The sequence below is a fragment of the Ochotona princeps genome, chromosome 9, assembly GCF_030435755.1.
Source record: "Ochotona princeps isolate mOchPri1 chromosome 9, mOchPri1.hap1, whole genome shotgun sequence".
NCBI lineage: Eukaryota > Metazoa > Chordata > Mammalia > Lagomorpha > Ochotonidae > Ochotona > Ochotona princeps.
Genome location: NC_080840.1, coordinates 1,481,642 through 1,501,651, shown reverse-complemented (window position 1 = coordinate 1,501,651; position 20,010 = coordinate 1,481,642). Strand labels below are relative to the sequence as shown.

The window sequence follows — 20,010 nt, the reverse complement described above, 5'->3', positions numbered from 1 at the left end:
GCCCGGCTGCAGCTCCCTCACCCACCCCAGGGTCCCTCAGGGGCTCCTCTGAGACGGGATCTGACAACAGTACCTGCACCTCCTCCCCTCCCCTGCCACAAGGCCAATCCCACCCATACTCCGCGTCTCCACCCTGCACCCACTTGCCTCTCAGACACAGCCCTCTCCACAGACAAGACAACAGATCATATTCCTTCCCAAGACAGGGTGCAATTTAGTGAGCATCTGAGAAATGCTCCAGAACCTTCTGTTGAGATGAAAGCTCAAGAGCCAATCATTGGCCCTGCAGCAGCTTCGTGATGGGGCAAGTCCACCTGACGTGTGTGTGCGCACTGTCAGCTGAGGTAAGACAAAGCACTTGAGACTACTGAAGTCCCAGAATGCCTTTGGAGGATTCGCTCACTGTTGTTGACAGCATTCACACATAGTGCAACAAAAAGAAACCAAACTCAGTGGCCCGATGTCCCCGCCTAGCAAATACATCCCTTCCAGAGCACCTGCCCCTCCTCGGCCTCAACTACCCCCCACTCCTGCCACTCAAGGTGTGCTGCTGCAAACACCCGGGCACACGCTGTCTTCCCAGAAACTCACACCCCTGGCACTAGGGACCCCGGCACCTTCCTGTTTTAAGGAACCCAATGCAGGTCCTGTCTGTGAACAACCACTATTTTATAATTCCTAATTAGAGCCAACACTTTCCTAATCCTTGCTGAAAATAACTTGCAAGCACCGAGTCTGACAAAAAAGACTGGAGGTCCACACACTTGGACACGGTCAGCCCACCAGGCAGGTGCCCATAGCATACCAACAAGCAACACTGACCGCTCTCAGGGACTGTGCTGCCGAGACCACAGCCACTCCTGTGCAAACCAACCCAGGGCCGTGACATGCCACTGGCACAAGCCCTTCAGGCCCAGCTACTCCTCCCTAAGCTTTCTCACTGCTCCCCAGCCCCACCTTGGTCTCCTGCTGCCCTGCCTTGGTCTCCTGCTGCCCCGCCTCGGTCTCCTGGGAGCCCCATGGGGGACTATACCAGTCTGCAGCCCCCCTGTTACCTTGGGGTGGCCCCTGGGCACCACCCACTCTGACTGCCCTGTCCCCAGACTGCTGGGCAATCTCACCCTCTCTTCCCCCATTTCTTCTCCCCTTCCCTCGCAGTCCCATTCAGCTGGATAACCAACCTTCCCAGCTCAGGGCCATCTGCATTCTGGGAGTCTGCCCCCACTCCAAGTCCCCGACATGGGTGCTCGGCTCCCTCTCGGCACTGGCAGTGACACAGCCACCCCGTGATCACATCTGCCTCCCAGGCCTGAAAGGGATATTTTCCAGGGGATACTTGTTTTCCCGGCCAGCAGATGCACACAGACGGCCTACTCAGTGTAAGGCTCCACACTGGGCACTGAGTACAGCTGGCTAAGACACACAGGGCCACCAGGGATACAGTGGACAAAGAATCCACTGCACAGCTGGCAGAGAAAGGCATGGCACCCCAGGCCCTAAGCCAACATGGGCAGCTGAGGCAAGAGGAAAGGAGGCGAGCCTTCCAGGTTTGGGGGTACATACAGGAGAGCACAGGCAGAGGACCAAAACACAGCCCAGCTGGAGGCCACCGCGGAGCCGCACGAGGCCAGGTGGCACGGGGCAGCGGAACAGCCTGGACAACACGGACACAACCAAGGGATAAAGCCGGCCTGCAAGCAGGCCAGCCACTCAGCTGCCACCTGAGAGACGCAAGGGCACGCCATCCAGAGGCAGGGAGAGCGGCAGGATGCTTCCCAGACCAAGCACAAGCGGGCTCCGGACCTGGCAGACAGGAAGTGCCCAATGGGAGTGGCTAATGGCATGAAGAGTTGAGCAAGATCAGTGAGCATAAGAAACCCACAGTGAGGAGGGATGGTGACCCTCGAGAACAAGGTGAAGGAAGCTGCTGGACAGTGACACCTTCAGAGAGGGAACTGTCCCACACAACGTGCCCTGCCCAGTGGACAGCGGGAGCATGGCTGCGAAGTGCAGGGACATCCAACCCCCAGAGTGGTCAGCAGTCCTGGGGCGCTGCTGATGCCATCACTGCAGGCGAGGCCCTGAGAGTCGTGGAGGGGAAGAAGCGCCACACGAGGAGCGCCTGTCTGAGGGTGGAGCTGCATGGCAGCTCCTGCACAAGCCCAGAGACCAAGGAGGGAAGGCCAGGGGCACGGCAGCAACCTGGAAGGGATGGCCGGAGAACAGAGCTCCTCGTCTCAACCGGGCAGCCGGCAACAAGAACACCAGACAACCAGTCCCCTCTTGGGCAGAAAACCCACTGCCCGTGACATCAATGACGGGCTCTGGCAGAGGCCTAAGGGCTGAACTCGGGCACAGAGGGGACACAGGGACTCCAGAGGCACAGCCACCTGTCCCAAGAGGCCCAACGGGCAAGCAGTCTGCCCAAGAGGACATGCTGCCATCGGCGAGGTTCATGCTGTGGAGGCAGCAGCTGGGCCACTGGCCACTGGAAGACTGGCTAGAGGAAGTGGCAGACGAGGGAGGTGTGCCCATGAGGGTCAGTGCACAGGGGAACGCCAGCCCCCCAGCAGGAAGCCACATCCACCCTCCACTCAGCAAGCATCTCCAGGCCCCAGGCACGGGACAAGGGCCCGCAGCCCCTCAGCAGGAAGCCACATCCACCCTCCACTCAGCAAGCATCTCCAGGCCCCAGGCACGGGACAAGGGCCCGCAGCCCCCCAGCAGGAAGCCACATCCACCCTCCACTCAGCAAGCATCTCCAGGCCCCAGGCACGGGACAAGGGCCCGCAGCCCCCCAGCAGGAAGCCACATCCACCCTCCACTCAGCAAGCATCTCCAGGCCCCAGGCACGGGACAAGGGCCCGCAGCCCCCCAGCAGGAAGCCACATCCACCCTCCACTCAGCAAGCATCTCCAGGCCCCAGGCACGGGACAAGGGCCCGCAGCCCCTCAGCAGGAAGCCACATCCACCCTCCACTCAGCAAGCATCTCCAGGCCCCAGGCACGGGACAAGGGCCCGCAGCCCCTCAGCAGCGCCCACTTACCATTCACCGTAATCGTTCCAGTCGTGCGTGGGACTCCGACAAGTGTCACTGGGTATAGGCCGGACTCAGCGGGAAGGGACAGCGCAGCAGGCAGTGACTCAAACTCCACACCGCTGGTGAGCAGGCCCTGCAGCCAGGCCCCAGGGCAGCGTGAACAGACACAGCCCACACAGGGGACCCCAACTCCACACTCAGGGTAACCCAGCCTCAACCTCCCCCCAGAACCAATGAAAACCAAAACGCAGAGTGTAGAGCTGTGCTTTCTCTTAAAACCCACAAAGGGGGCCCGGCGGCGTGGCCTAGCAGCTAAAGTCCTTGCCTTGAAAGCCCCGGGATCCCATATGGGCGCTGGTTCTAATCCTGGCAGCTCCACTTCCCATCCAGCTCCCTGCTTGTGGCCTGGGAAAGCAGTCAAGGACGGCCCAAAGCTTTGGGACCCTGCACCTGCGTGGGAGACCCGGAAGAGGTTCCTGGTTCCCGGCATCGGATTGGCGCGTACCGGCCCGTTGCGGCTCACTTGGGGAGTGAAACATCAGATGGAAGATCTTCCTCTCTGTCTCTCCTCCTCTCTGTATATCTGGCTTTCCAATTAAAAAAAAAAAAAAAAACCCACAAAGAAGGACCTGGCGCAGTAGCCTGGTGGCTAAATCCTCGCCTTGCACGTACTGGGATCTCATATGGGCGTGGTTCGTATTCTGGCTGCCCCACTTCCTGTCCAGCTCCCTGCTTGTGGCATGGGAAAGCAATCGAGGACAACGCAACGCCTTGGGATCCTACACCTGCATGGGAGACGCTAAGAGGCTCCTGGCTCTGGATTGGCTCGCTGCAGCCATTACAGCCACTTGGGAGTGAACCAGCAGATGGAAGATATTTCTCTGACTCTCCTTCCCTCTGTAGGTCTGCCTTTCCAATGAAAATAAATAAATCTCTATAAAAATTAAAAAAAAAAGAAGAAGGAGGAGGAGAACCCAGAGAGAAGCTGCAGAAAGTGTACCATGTGACTGACAGGTGGACATGGTCAGGGCCCTGGATTCTGATCCGCTTTGCCACCTTCCCAGGTCGCCCACATGCGCAGTCAGGCCCAAGTGCTTGCTGCATCTTCTACGCTTTCCCTGGCCACGAGCAGGGAGGGAGCCGGCCCACACAGCCTCCTGTGGTATCCAGCATCGCAGGCGGTAGCTTCATCTGCCAAGCCACAATGCAGGCCCCAAATCACTTCAGTTATAAATCAGGTCTGGGAAGGTCTCACCAGCTGACAGCCCTGCAGTGTACCCATAAATTACAGACTCATTTCTAACTGTAACCGGATCCCAAGCTTGCCAGTGAACTAGGAGCCACAACGTCACTGCAAACAGTGCAGGAAACAAAATGAAAAACAAGACACGAGGAACGTGTCCTTGGCGTGAATCAAATGAATGGTGTGCAAAACGTCATCAGTTCCACAATGCTGAGATTACGGTATCAACAAAAGAAAATCCTTACTCAGATCTAGGGGCCAGCATGTGGCACAGCAGGCAAAGCCACTGGCTGAGACACCAGCATCCCTTATGGGCGCGAGTTTGAGTCCCAGCTGCTCCACTTCGGATTCAGCTCCCTGCCAATGTGCCTAAGGAAACAGTGGAAGGTGGTCCAAGTGCCCAGGCCCATGCCATCCACCCGGGAGACTCAGGTGGGAATCCTGCCTTCCACCCGCCTCAGCCCTGGCCAGTGCAGACACTTGGGCAGTGAAGCAGCAAATAGAAGATCTCTAATTCTTTCAAAAATGTATTTATTTTTTATTGTATAGTCAGATTTACAGAGAGGAGGAGAGACAGAGAGGAAGATCTTCCATCTGCTGTTTCATTCTCCAAGTAGCTGCAATGGCTAGAGCTGAGCTGATCCGAAGCCAGGAGCCAGGAGCTTTCTCTGGGTCTCCCACACAGGTACAGAGTCCCAAGGCTTTGGGCCATCCTCAACTGCTTTTCCAGGCCACAGGCAGGGAGCTGGCTGTGAAGTGGGGCAATGAGGATACGAACCAGTGTCCATATGAGATCCCGACACGTGTAAGGCGAGGACTTTAGCCACTAGGCTATGGCACTAGGCCCTAAATAAGTATTTTTTAAAAACACCTTAGCTCTGTGAGGGGACAAGATGCATGAGTGAATGTGCTGATGCTGCTTGGAGCCTGAGTCCTCACCCTGGGAGGAAAGGACAAAGGTATGCAGGAGAGCAAAACAGACCCTACAGGCAGGTCGGCATGAGCTCAGAAGGGCAGGATAGAACCAACAGGCAGGTCAGTGTGAGCTCAGAGCAGGACAGACCCAACAGACAGCTCTCGGTGTGAGCTTACAGGGCAGGACAGACCCCATGCGCAGCTCTCAGCGTGAGCTTGGGTTATGCATGTGTGTGCAGTGTACATGCATGTGTGTGCAGTGTACATGCATGGGTGTGTGGACCACATGCACACCATGCTACATCTGTCCACAGCAAAGGCCAGCAGCACAGACACCTGGGAACAGCAAGCACTCCTGCTGCCCTCATGGCATGGAGCAGGTGTGGCTGGAAGGGCAGAGATGGTGAAGCTCAGGCTGCCCACTGACCGCCCACTGACCGCCCACTGACTGCCCACTGACTGCCCAGTGACCACCCACTGACCGCCCACTGACTGCCCACTGACCACCCACTGACTGCCCACTGACCGCCCACTGACCAACTGACTGCCCACTGACCGCCCACTGACCGCCCACTGACCGCCCACTGACTGCCCACTGATCGCCCACTGACCGCCCACTGACCGCCCACTGATCGCCCACTGACCGCCCACTGACCGCCCACTGATCGCCCACTGACCGCCCACTGACCGCCAACTGACTGCCCACTGACCGCCCACTGACCGCCCACTGACCGCCCACTGACCACAGGTGCATCTGATGAATGTTCAGCCTGTGCAAGCCAACATCCACCTGCTGCTTTTCTTCTTGTTTGAGTCTTCAACTCATCCTGATGTTTTATAATATACCACATCTAACCCTAAGTACATTCAAACCAGGTGAAAATGCGTGCTGTTTTTAAAACTAAAGAAAACGCAAGCAACAGCAGCCGACATCTGACACTTGAACCACGCTGGGGTAAATTCTCACCCTAAGGAGCGGAGCAACAACCATGACAGAGGCCTGGCCATGCCACACGTTGGGGCCCGTCCATCTTCATGCAACACGAGCAGAAAAAGCGCAGTACTCAGGGATTCCCAGGACTGCATGCTGAATGCAAGCTCAGCCTCCAGGGCCTGGCTGGAGTTTGGGGAGACACCTTCAGAAGTGTTCGACAATAGTCATGGCTCGTGACACACTGCAGCAGCACCCTGTGGGTTAGCCCTGCCCTCAGGGCTGACTCCCCTAGCCGGGCGCCATGCACCTCCAGGCACTTGAGGGACAGGACCTGAACCACCTGCAGCCTGGTGCTGGGTGTGGCCCTCAGCAAGATGCCAGCGGGAAGAGCCTGGTGGTGGCATGAGTTCCCCAGCAAGCACAGGCCCGGGCGCAATGCTCCGCCTCTCTTACACTGCCCCTGCACCTGGATCCGCGGGTCGTCTCTAACAATCTCCTATGAATTCCACATCGGCAACTTGCAAGGTCATAGTCAGTCGCCCCAGTCCCCAAGGCTTCTGCTGGTCCTGGACAACTACCAAGCAGGAAGCTTCCCGAGAAGCTGTCCACCCGGGACAAAACAGGTGTCAAAGAATCACCATCTCCCGCGGGAAGACATATATTCTAACCATAAGTTTGCAGATTTCTGTGCAAAAAAGACGAGGGTGGCAGGGCGGTGCCAGCAGTACATACCATATTCTCGACCCGAAGCTCAAATGGCATGGGGTTGTAAACCATCAGCTGAACTTCACACACGTCTCCTTGCACCCACTGGAAATCTAGATGACACACACACAAGAACCCTGAGATCAGCAGGTGCAGCTGCACTGCCACGGAGCTGCAGGGCTTCCCAGAGGCACGGGCAGCACCAGGGTCATGCTGGGACGGGCAGCTCACAGTCAGGTGTGCTTTCTGTGACACCAGGCAGAGCGAGGCACTGCTGCCACCCTGGGGCCCTCCCCTTCTGCGGGCTGTGCCCATGCAGCATGCCCAATGCCGCCTCACAGAGCTACACTCCGTCCACTTAAAGTGCACAACAGTCCATGGTCCAGAGGCTGGCCAGGCAGGAAGGTGGTACTGAGGCTGCTCACAAAAGGCCCAGAGTATGGAAGTCCCATGCCCCCTAGGACTGTGGCTTCTCCATCCAAACCACCCCCTGGTCAGCAGCAGTCCAGCTGGGGAAGATGGGAGCCTGACTTGGGCCCAAGACCCTCGGCCCTTGGGCATAGGCCAGGGCAGGCAACAGGGCACCCTGAGCGCTGGGTCAGGGGCTAGGACAAGGGCAGCTGCAGGCCAGGACAGGAGTCAAAAGAGATGTGATTTCAAGAGTACAAGGGTTCTGTTCCTCATCTCTCCAACATCACGTGGACACAGCCCCACCCTGGGTGGGAGGTCAGCGCAGGCTATGGCCAAGAACCCCTCCTGGGATGCCTACAGCAAGTCTCGATGAGCAGAGCAGACCCTGCTGGTTCCCGGAAGCCTCGCGAGAAAATTTCTAAAATTCAGGCCTGTGGGCGACTGCCAGATAGACACAGCAAAACCTCAACAAGCTTCAGCAGAAGCACAGACACGTGTGGCCAGCCCAGAACCCCGCTCTGGCACCTGGCACAAGGTGGGCACACCGTGGGGCAGCAGGCAGGGCCACAGGGCTGACCTATCTTGTTGCCACGCTCTTCTCCGCGGTTGTGAGCGATGATGGGCGAGTAGATGAAGGGACTCCTGGCCGACACGTTCTGACCCAGCAAGCTCTTCATCTTCTGGGGCCGCAGGCTGGCAGGCAAGTTCAGCAGCTTCACGCGCCTGTCATGGCAAACAGACACAGGCTTCAGTGACCCTGTGGGTCAGACTGGCCTCTCCGCAAGGAATTCAAAGAACACAAGCAACAGGCTAAGGGAGAAGCAGCACTCAAGGTCGGTAGCAAGTCGAAGGAGCCGAGCGCAAGGTGCACCGACCCAGGCCAGTCCCAGGAACTCCCCCGGGGGGTGTACAGCCACGTTCCCCCTCCCCATGGCCAGGCTGCCCATGCCAGTGGACTGTCCTGGGCTCCAGAAGGCCAACAGCACAGCCGTTTCCTGCCAATGCCACCTGAACTTTACCCTGACTACCAAGGTAGGTTCAGTTCAGATACACACACACCCCAAGAACCAAGAACTGTGGGGTCTGGGCACGGGGGCACCGTGCCCCCACTTCACCTGTGCAACCTCACTAAAGCACCATGGCCACCAGCGTAGCCTGGGCACTTCATATGATCTCCACATTAACAGCTGAGCAAACAAGGAGGTTCAGCACACAGCCCAGAATCCCACAGGGACAGCGGGAGACGCGGGCTCTGACATCAGGCACTCGAGGTCTGACCTAGCAAGATGGCAGCTCAGCTATGCACACTGCTGGGTCTGTCCTCCCCTTAGGACACGGTAGGAGGGACGGGGAGGAGGGTGGGCACTCAGGCACAGCAGTGAGGATGCCTCCCGTGACACTGTGTGGGGGCACTCAGTGAGGACCCCCCGTGACACTGTGTGGGGGCACTCAGTGAGGACCCCCCGTGACACTGTGGGGGCACTCAGTGAGGACTCCCCATGACACTGTGTGGGGGCACTCAGGAACAGCACTGAGGACGCCTCCCGTGACACTGTGTGGGAGCACTCAGGCACAGCACTGAGGACACCAATTGCAACGAAAGCGGCTCGTGTCAGAGTGCCTGCTTCAAGTCCCGGACGCTCTCTTCCTACTTCAGGTCCACGGGTCCCCGCCACCCCTATGAGAGACCAGATGGACTTCTGGGCTCCTGGCTTCAGCCTGGAGATGAAAGATCGACCTCTTTCTTTCTCTCTTTCTCTCTTTCTCTTTCTCTCTGTCTCCCCGCTACCTGTCAACGCTAAATGTGTAAGAGAATTCAGGGACTCCTGGGGGTACCAGTCATGATGTTTTGGGGTGGTGAACAGAAAATTCACATGCACACACATGGGGATTTCTTGATGTGTACATTGTCTCTCCAAAAAAATGTGTTTTTTTTTAAACAAAAAAAGAATTCTAAGAGCACAATCATCTAGAAAAGCACCCTTTTCTAGTCAAAGCTCAGATTTTTGCCACGGGGGCCGGTGCTTTAGGGTAGATTGAGCCTTTACCTGCAGTGCACCGTCTTATATGGCCACTGATTCAAGCCCCTACTAATAGTATGGGAAAGCAGCAAAGGATGGCCCAAGAGCTCAGGACTCTGCACCCGAACAGGAGACCCAGAAGAAGGCCCAGGCTCCTGGCTCGCAAGCAGCCCAGCTTTGGCCATGGTGGCCATTTGGGGAGTAAACCAGCACATGGAAGATCTCCATTTCTCCTCTGTAAATCTAACTTTCAATAAATACATCTATTTTTGCCTAAAAATTACACTTTATAGAATATGTGTCTCCAAAAAAAAAAATGTTCAATGTTCCTGATCCAAAGACAACAGAGCGTGTTGAGCACGAACTGTCACAGAACTCATAGCATGCCACCTGCTGCCTGGGGCAGGACAGGGTCCCAGGGGTTTGGGTCCCAGAGAAGGAATGGGCTCACAAATGCTACCTGCAACACCTGGCTCTGCTGAGTACCCTGTGGCTAACTAGAATCAGGCAACTCAACAATGGGATGCTAATTAGCAAAGTGACAGAAAACAAAGTGGTTGAGAGGAAATAGAACAAACAGCACACCTTCCATTCCTGGCTTCCCAGTTCATCGACTTGACTCATGGGGACGCATGGGAGGTGGCACTGCAGCACAGGTGATGAACGGGCAAGGAGTGCCAGTGGTCTCACCTGCCCCAGGGGGGTGGAGCAGTGTGGAGGCCGCCTGGCTCCAGGGCCCCCTGCACGGAAAGCGCTGTGGGACCAGGCAAGATCACCCACCAAACTCCTGAAAGCAACCAGACACCCCTCACTGGCTGTAACCAGCTCTAGTTTGAGAAACCCTTCCAGGAGGTATGACCCAGGCAGCTGTAGGACCAGGTAGTACCCCTGCCAAGAGCATCCAGGCGTGCCCACCTGAATGCTGGACCTCTCGGCTCCCTTGGGATGAAGCACCCACGGCCCTCCCTCAAGCGGCGTAACTACACATTCATATCGCACATGTACCAGGGCCACTCAAAGCTCTGTGCGACATGGAGGCTCTAGATTCTGGGCCACGCAGCCCCGTCAGGAATCCCGCAGCTCTGTGCCGGGAAAAGGAGCTCAGAATTAGTTTCTCAGGGAAATAAAAAAAAAATCCACGGGTTCCCCTCCTCCACTCCTGAGTCTCCTCCAGTAGGCACCTCTGCGTGTGTTCCTAATCTGCCCATCTATCTGGGCCTGGTGAGTAGCTCCTGGTTACCACACGCACATCAGCCCTCCTGCGGGCAGTTCTGTGCAGAATCAAGTCGATGGCTTTTAATGGGAGCTGACTGTCCTGGGCGGGCCTCGGGCCAGCAGCACCCACACAGCTCCTGGTAGCTCCTGGCGAGTGAGGTCACGGGGCCTGACTGAGGCTAGGCCCGCCTGGGGCACTCGGTGCCTATTAGATTAATGGAATTCTGCAATACAATTAAACAGCAATGCACTTGGTCTCCTTTTATTATTATTATCATTAACTTGCATCATAATTACTTTAAACCATTTAGGGGTGAGGTTAGTTCAGACTCTCACATGCCAGAGAAAAGGTAAAATGTTTTCCTGTAAGTTGCAAAAATGGTTTTTACTGCCCCAAAAACCCTGAGAGCCGTCCACAGGAAAGAAGGGGGCCCCAGTCGGAGGTCGTAGCGCGAGACTGCTCAGCTGCCGCCTGACAACCCTAGACAGCAGGTGTGGTGGGCCGCTCCCCAGGCTACGAGGGGCCTCCATCCTCCGATGGCACTGGCTGCTCAGCTCTCCCTGGCAGCTCTCAGGTCGACTGGCAGCACGGGATGCCAATGTCTTCCGAACTGGGCGGTCAAGTTCGTGCTCCCGGGGGACAGACTCGGGGATTCTGTGGTTACTCTATCAAGTGGCTGAGGAAGACTGGTTACTGCACAGGGTAATCAGCTTTCCCAACTCACAGAGCAGACAGGGTGGTATAGCTCACAGGTTTGGAGATTCAAGCCCAAGAACGTCTGTGGGGACGGCAGACGGCAGTGGTGGGGAATATAGAGAGCAAGGAAGCCCTGGCCAGCCGGAAAGGGGATACAGCAGCAGGGCCAGAGTCAGGCTTTCCGAACCTCACAGAAACCACCTTTGCAGAGCGACAACCCAAAAAGAACCCAGGATCCCCCACGAGGCAGGGTCCCCTTCACTACCTGAAGTGTCCACCTTTTCAATACCACTGACATCTGGCTTTGGGGCTGAAAGTCCTACATGACGCCAACACCAACATCCTGTTTCAACCAGATATGAAGAGAAGTGGACCAGTGGTGTGGCTTAGCCAGCAGAGTTGCCACTTTGTCTCCTGGCTGCAATGTTTCCAATCCAACTCCCTTCCAATGTACCTGGGAAAATCAGCAGCAGTCCAAGTGCCTGGGCCCCTGTCAGCCACAAGGGGGATCTGGTCAAAGTTCCTGGCTTTGGCCGAGCCCAGCCCTGGCCATTTCAGCCATCCAGGAAGTGAGCCAAAAGGTGGAAGATCTTTCCAACACTTTCAAGTAAAAACGATTTTTTTAAAAATGGAAAAAAATGAGAAGTAAGACTTAGGTACAAGGGACCACCCCATATGCAGTGCCTCCGTTCAGGCACTCCACACTAACTCAGCAACAGTCTGTGAGGACCAAGCCCTGTGACAGGTCTCTGCCAGCCTCAGTCAGTGCCACCTCCTCCTGCCACCTGCAGGAACCGTAAGAGTGTGGGTGCTCAGCCACCATGTGCTCATGGTGAGCTGGGCCTGGGCCCACCTGGATTCGGGAACTGCTTCCTTTCAGGTGAGTACACCGAGGGGGGTAGACTCCGGGACTGGGTGGGCCCAGGGCCCACCCACTGCCCTCATTGGGCGGTGGACAGGATTGGGGTGGGGTGCAACCCTGGGCCTGCGGGTTTAAACTTCAGCAGCCGGGAGGCTGCTGTGGGCTGCAGGAGGGAGCGTCTAGCTCGGATCCCGATCCCAGCCACCATGTGCTCATGGTGAGCTGGGCCCAGGCGGCCAGTGCGCCCTTTGGTGCCAGGCTGTGCCTGCTGGCCACCCGGCCGGGGAGCTCTGGGGTATTGGTTGTCTGAATCGTTGCTTAGGTAGCTCCAGGCTGACCGCACTGTTTCTTGGATCTGAGTCAATTCTAAAGATTCCCAATGCCAGTAACTCTTCCTTTGAAGAACTTCTAATCAACCATTGAACTTACCAGGACAATAAGATGCTGGACTTTATGCTTGGTAAATACCTCCAATGAAAGAATGTCAACTGAATTTGAACTATGGAAATGCAACAAGGTGGAGCAATCCACTGTGGGGGGAGGGTTTTGGGAGGGGCGGGGGGAATCCCAGTGCATTAAAAAATGTATCACATAATGCAATGTAATTAGTTTTTTAAAAAAGGAAATGCAATAAAAATATATGTAAAAAAAATGAAGAACTTCTAATCATTTAACAACGCTGAGCTATGAAATTGGTAATGGAACGGAATGTACTGGGCAGGACTAAGCAAACCTTAGCCTACAAGCAAAACTAGAAACCAGCATGGAGCACAGGTCATACTGAGCTAGGCTCTTGCACCTAATGGTCCTCAGAGCAACCACGGGCAGGTGCGCAATTTATGGCTAGGAACAGGCCCAAATGGGGAGCTAAGGGGACACCCTAACTGGGTTGAGGTTCCCACCAAGGGGTGTGTGTGCTGGAATGGGGGCTGCGTTCTATCTAGGAAACAGTTGCAGTCACCCAAGGCACTAGTGTGAGCTGGGACTGGATGCACCAGGCCAGTCCAGACCCCAACACCATCTGGTGTCATGGAGAACCAGGGTAGACGTGGGACTGACTAGGCTGGGTCTCAACACCCTACTATGTCATATGTGAGCTGTATGTGGGTATGGACGAGACATGGCTGGGCTGAAACATCCAACAAGAACCAGAATGGGGTGAAAGCCAGCCAAGAAAAGCCACTGTTCCTGCTAGGACAGGAGGTGAACTGAGTAGGGCTGGCTCATGGACCCCCTGGTATGTGCAAAATCTGGCATTGGGAGGGGTTCTGATGGAGGAGCCTGGGCAACTCCTCTGGCAGGACACAGTCCCTGCAAGTAAGTGCAAGAAGCATGATAGGAAACAGCCCAGAATAGGCCATGGAAAGTTTCCCACTGGCACACATTTGGCATGGGTCAGGGGCAGACCAGGCTGAATCAGTTCATGTCATCCACTGGCAAATCCAATCACCAGAACAGAGTGTGGGTTGAGCCGGGACTGGTCGCAACAAAACCAGCACACGTTATGGAATGCCAGGGCGTGGTTGCCTGTACTGGATTTGACCGCAGCACCCAACCAGCACACGTGAGATCCAGGAAGGGAGGGGCAGAGCTGGCAAGGGGATTAAGGGGCTGGTCCCCTCGCCAGACAGCTACTCCCACTGGAGAGCGTGGGCTGGGATGGGGACAGACCAGACTAAGCAAGGCTGCAACACCTGTGTGCTGCATGTGGACTAGATCAGGGAAAAGCCAGGCTGGGCTGATTATTCCTGCTAATGCAAGCATAAATTAGAGTGGGTGAGGGATGTTTGGGCTTGGCCACAGCATCAGCTGGCATTGGAGGCTAATTCTGTCAAGTCAAACCACAGAACCACCCAAAGAGTGCATAAACCGGGAGTGAGAGAGACCTGGGAAGGAAAAACTGGGTTCCCCCTTCCTGGGTCACTACTCCCGCGGGAGGGCATGAAAACTAGGATGGGGGCTGGGGTGGATAGACAGAGAGGCACTCAACAACATCCGTGAGGGCTGGATGGTTGAGTTGGTTAGATGGAACTAAGCTTTAATACCCACTGACAAGTACAAGAGCCAAATGGGATGGGGGACAGACTGGTCTTCTGCTACACATACTGGCAAACCAGGGTAGGGAGCGGGCCTGGTGGGGGTTACTGTGGGTCACCCCGACTAGGCTGCAGCTCCCACTGGTTGATGTAAGGGCCGAGTATGTGCTGGACAGAACCAGACTGGACTGCAACACCCATTGGTTCCAGTGCAACTCGGGACTGAAAACAGAACCAACCCAGCAATTGAAACCACCAACTGATCGGGGTGATGGACTGTGCCGGGCCCTGTGCTTTCTAGAACATACAAGAATCTAGTCTGGGAGTACCTCAAAGTTTCTTCGGGGCTCTCCCCAATCGAACTGCTGGACTCAGAACTCTAACCAAGAAAAGACAGAAGACAGAACAGGTCATTCATTCATCTCAGCTGTATATTGTTCGCAGCGAAATATAGGGCAAATGGAGACTTTATGATGGACCATATCAACCAGTGGACGACCTCATCGAGCAAAACTGACAGCGATTCATAACTGGAGAACTATTAAAACCACTTGAGCAAACATCTCAGAGCATGCCCCACATCTGGGACTTGGCATGGGCGGGAAACCGGGTGTGGCTTCACCCTCAATATTCCCCTTTACCTAGGATACATGATGGAAACAATATGGACATAATAGTATTACCCACTTCCCTATACCCCCGAACCTTTTTTTTTAACCGTAATTAACTATGTAACCATTGTCAACAACAATACAATAAAAAAAATTTAAAAAAAAAAGAGTGTGAGGTGAGGCCTCACGGAGGAGCAAGCCCACTCAGGAGGGCCGCAGTCTGCCTGTCGCTGCACACACAGCGAGTGGACGCTGGCAGGCAGCCACCCCCACGTGGCACAGCTGGCCCTGCAGTTTGAGCAGGCCTCCACAGTGGACGCTGGGAGGGAGGGCTCCCACTGCTTCCCGGGGTGGCCTCACTGACCCTGTCACCGCCAAGACGGCACGTCCCCAGTGCCACCGGCATGGAGGGCCTGGTCACCCAGCAGCACTGCCGGGGCAGAGGGGCTGTGGCTCAGTCATGTTCTCCCCACCTGCAGCCCCACGTGGCACCTCATGACTTCTGGGGACTCCCACATGCGCCCCTGATTTTCCCACCTCACCCTTACTTTCCCATCACCCTGGCTGCACTGACATTTATTTAAATATATATTTTGCTTTATTTTATTTTATTGATATATTTATTTTATTATATAGATGTGTGTATGTGTGCATATATATAATTTGAAAGGCAGAGTTAGAGAGAGGAGACACAGGGAGGAGAGGTCTTCCATGTACTGGCTCTCCCCAGCCAGAGCTGGGCCAGGCTGGAGGCAGGAGCCAGGAGCTTCCCCCAGGTCCCAGACCCAGTACAGGGGCCCAAATACTTGGATTACCTTCTGTTGCTTTCCCCAGGCCATTAGCAGGGAGCTGGCTTGCAAGCAGGGCAGCCAGGATACGAAACAAGGGTAACATGGGATGTTAGTGCCGCAGGTGGAGGCTTAGCTTGCCACACTGTGGTGCCAGCCCCTGCTCCAGCTCTTTATTGACGCAGTGTTTGCACAAGCTGTTTCAAATGCTCTCGTGAACAAGGCAAAGCATGCGCCTACATGATCTTTGCTAGAACTGTTTTTGGGTGAGCTGAGTGCACAGCAGACCAAGATCCTAAGGGCCAGTGAGCTGCTTTACTGACCAAGGCAGACCACAGAGCATCTGTCACCTTTCCCTTCTGAAGTCACCACAGGCCAGAACCAAGTGGGTGGTCCGAACTCCACAAGGAGATGGAAGTGACAGGCCCTAACAACTGGTGACAACTGTCAGGACACCACAGGACCGGACACAGGCTGTGGGCCAGGCCTACCTCCCAGCTTTCAGTGCGTAGAAACACACGTGACCATGGCGGGCATGAGGCACAGATGCAGACACCCGCCACCCAGAGCACCTAATTCCCCTCTCCACAGTATGCAGCCAGGAATCGGGGAGGGGAGGGAATGGCGAGGGTAGGGGCGGAGCAGGGGGCAAGGGAGCCAGCCGGAAGTGGCTCCCAACAGCCAAAGCAGGGACACTGTCAGCCTCGGGACAGTGCACGCACAGTAACACAGTACAGGAAACCACAGGTGCACAGCACGCGACGGACACAGAGGGACAGGGCGGGAGACAGGCTGGACCGATCGATGGATGGTGGAGGGACAGAAGAACAGAAGGAAAGAGATGTGACAGAACCAACCCCTCCTTTCCTAGCTCTGGCACTCAACAACATGAATTTTCAAAAGTAAATAAAGTTACTTTTCATCATTTTCAGAGGATGGATTGAATTCGGCTGATGTAACTTAATACTTGGCGTACAGGCAAAAGCATGAGCTCGCAGGAGGCGCAGAGTCACTTTAATTAGCAGGAAAGCTCCTGGAAGGGCCAGCAGACGGCTGCTGCTGACACAGCACGGCGCCCGCCCCGTGTTTGGCCTGCACCGGAGACTGGCACTGCCAGCCTCGCTCTGCAAGAGCAGATGAAGGCGTGGAGAAGTTAAGTGGCTCTTCCGGAGCCACCAATCAATTACAGAAAACAGAATCTGGTCGCAAATCTACTGGACAGCGTCCTACGGCCTTTCCCATTTTACATTAAGGGAGGTTATTGATGCATGGCCTCAAAGTGAGACGCATCAGTCAAGTGCTGGTCGTGGCCCTTCCCTCTGCCCTCCACAGCTGCAGACGGTGCACCCATGTCGGATCCCTCGCGTGGGATGGCAGGGCAGGATTCGGTGAGTGGGTCGTGATGGGGTGGGCCGCGGGACACAGCCCGCTCCAGGAGCACGCAGAGCCCACAGCACATCTCTGGAAAGAAGAGATGTGACTTTGATGAGGACAAGAGAAGCGCTGGAGGCTAAGGCTTACCAGGCCAGGACATCACGTCTGTCCTCATGCCTTATCTTCGTAAACAGTGCAAAACGGCACGGAAGCAGAAGCTGGCAAGCACATTCAATTAAGTGAGCACTTTATCTGCGCATGGAAATTAACCGCAGATAAAATCAACAGGCCCACTCTGCAATGAAGGCAGACACACAGGCAGCCCCTGGGGCAGGTGTCCCGAGTTCTGACAGATGCAGCCCAGCTCCCAGAACAGCCACACGTACACACCCCGTGGGGGCTTGGCGGCCAAGGCCTCCCTCTGCTGACCAGAGCGCTACTGTGTGCCCACTTAACCTGGCCACTGTGCCAGGTTAAGCACAGCTGGTGCCAAGGGCAGGCTTACCGCCCAATGCAGAGAACCCGGGGTGCAAGCTGACTCCTAACGCACACTCCCCGCTTTTCCTGGGCCTCACTGCAGCCGTGTGATTAGGGGATATGGAACCCGGGCGGTGGACAGCATGTAGACACTGGTAGAGGGCCCCGAAAGGAAAGACTCCATCTTTCCTCTGACTCTTCCTAAACCCTATGGGATGCGGATGTGAGGGTGGGAGCTGAGGCTGCCACCCTGGTACCACATAGGCCAGGTAGAGGGCATCAGGGCGGCCCACAGGGGTGGTCTGCCAGAAGCTGCCAAGTCCTGGGCAGGGAAAGAGGACGCTCACAGACAAGCTACAAAAGGCACGTGCCACAGGCCAGAGCCTGCTGCTCATGCCAGAGCCCAAGCTAGCCTGTGTTCCCAAGCAGTGCAGGGTTCAAACCGCTAACACTATTTTGTGACTAATTCACTGCTGTGAAGTGTGGGCAGAACCGAGAAAGAAGCAAACAGAGCCAGTTTTGTGGTCCAGTGCATTAAGCCATAGCCTGCAAAGCCTGCATTCCATATGAGTGCTGGTTCGAATCCCACTGCCCCACTTCCAATTCAGCTCCCTGCCAATGTACGTAGGGAAGCACTGGGCGATGACCCAGATGCTTGGGCCCCTGAACCCAGTCCAGATCTTGGCCCAGTCCTGGTTGTTGCAGCCATCTGGAGAGTGAACAACAGATCAAGACAGTGCGCGCGCGCTCTCTCTCTCTCTCTCTCTCTCTCTCTCTCTCACACACACACACACACACACTCTCTCTCTCTCTCTCTCTCTCTCTCCATCTCTCTTGGTCTCTCTTTCTCTGTAATGTCACCTTTCCTCCAGAAAAAAGAAGATGATGAAAGCTATGAAAGCTGAGACTGAGTATTTGCTGAGAGGCAGGCATGGTGCTGGCTCCTGTGTGTTACAGCCATGCAGAAACAAGACTAACTGGCATGAGGAGGAAGCTTAGTGAGGCCTCATCCGTGGCCAAGGGCCCAGCCTCGAGGAGAACAAGCACAGGAGCTCCACTCCCGGGGCCAGGGCCCAGCCTCGATGGCCCTGCCTGCTCTCCCCCACCTCCCTTCGTGGCTGCCGGACCATGAGAACCAACCCTGCCAGCTTCACTGATGAGATGCCTGAGCGCTCAAGCACCTGGTCACAGCATCAAAGCTGCAGAATGTCCCACGAGGTGCACAGTGTTCTATTACACAAAGTTTTCTGAATTTAAAAATGATCCAAGCTTCCAGGCAGATAAAAAAAAAAAGCTATTAAGAAGACTTTTCATTTAAAAAAGGGAAAAAAAAATCATGCCCTTAATCCTAAATAAAACACGCACCACTTGAGGCCTCCATCGCAGACCAACTCAAGACACACCCTCCCTTCCGGTCCATGCTGGTGCCCGCAACTCCTCGGCCGGCCTGCGTGACCCAGCCTGCTCCAGCCACAGCAAGTTTTCAGCCTGCAGCCCAACCTGCCTGCAGCCTCAGGGCTGTCCCTCAGGCACCCACCAGGAACCTGAGTGCTAGGTGGTCCTGCCTGCCCCCATCCTGGGGTGCACATGGCTTGGGCTAAGGCCACAGAAACACTCCTGCGCCAGGCCTTTCTGGGTTCCTACCGTGACCTCCCATGCCCCCACAGCTTGGATCTTGGGGCACGGAGAGGGAAGACAGGGAGACCAGGTGACTGTACATGCCTGGGGCCACAGCACCCCCTCTCACTCAGTGGCATAGCGCCCCATCTCAGAGGTTCTGCTCAGTCTTTGGAAGGTCAGCTCCAGCCTCCAAAGATGCCCCCTCTGCCTCCGCTGTCTGAAGCTTAACCTGGCAGGAGACATGGTCCCGTGGGAAGACAATTCCAGGACCACACGTGGTAGGCAGCGCTGCCCCAGGGAAGCCAGAGCACCAGTTTTGCACGCAGGCACAACAGCTGACCATGAGTCTACAGGCTGGGGGGAGTGGCCAAGCATCGGTCCCAGTGGCTAAGACACTGTGGAAGACGCCTGCACCCCACATCCGAGAGTCTGGCTTAGCTACCCGCTAGGGCAAACCCCGGTGGGGGTCAGCTGCCGATGGCTTGGGTGATGGGGCTCCTGCCACACCCACACTGGGGACCCCAGGCTTCAGGAACGGACTGGACCACAGCAGGTGTCTGGGGAATAAAGCAGAAGTTAGAATCCATCTCTTTCTCTGCGCTTCTTCAGTGCCTGAAGGGAAGATCTTCCTGAAGTAGAGGCAGGGCCGAGGGCCGGGCAGAGGCAGGGCCGAAAGCCTGGTACAGGCAGGGCCGAAAGCCTGGTACAAGCGGGGCCGAGGGCCAGGCAGAGGCAGGGCTGAAAGCCGGGCAGAGGCAGGGCCAAAGGCCGGGCAGAGGCAGGGCCGAAAGCCTGGTACAGGCAGGGCCTAGGGCCGGGCAGAGGCAGGGCCGAAAGCCTGGTACAGGCAGGGCCTAGGGCCGGGCAGAGGCAGGGCCGAAAGCCTGGTACAGGCAGGGCCTAGGGCCGGGCAGAGGCAGGGTGTGCTTCTGAAGCTTTCATCCTGCCAGGATGCAGTGGGGTGACTAGGAGGGACCAGGTCACACTGGCTTCATTGACAGCCCAGGCAGAGCTGGACAGAGGTGCAGCTGCGGGCACAGCGGCATGCCACAGGCTCTGAG

General features: G+C 56.1%; 1 protein-coding gene across 2 annotated transcripts in view; it reads right to left on the bottom strand.

Annotated features, from left to right (window-relative positions):
* Positions 1-20,010, bottom strand: part of TRAPPC9 (trafficking protein particle complex subunit 9) — a 358,840-nt gene that overhangs the window by 287,581 nt on the left and 51,249 nt on the right. For both annotated transcript variants that reach the window (XM_058668446.1, XM_058668447.1), the window contains 3 exons: positions 7,826-7,971; positions 6,865-6,950; positions 3,047-3,173 (listed from right to left, as the gene is read on the bottom strand). In XM_058668446.1, coding sequence (XP_058524429.1) covers positions 3,047-3,173; positions 6,865-6,950; positions 7,826-7,971 — 359 coding nt within the window. The remainder of the gene's footprint in view (positions 1-3,046; positions 3,174-6,864; positions 6,951-7,825; positions 7,972-20,010) is intronic.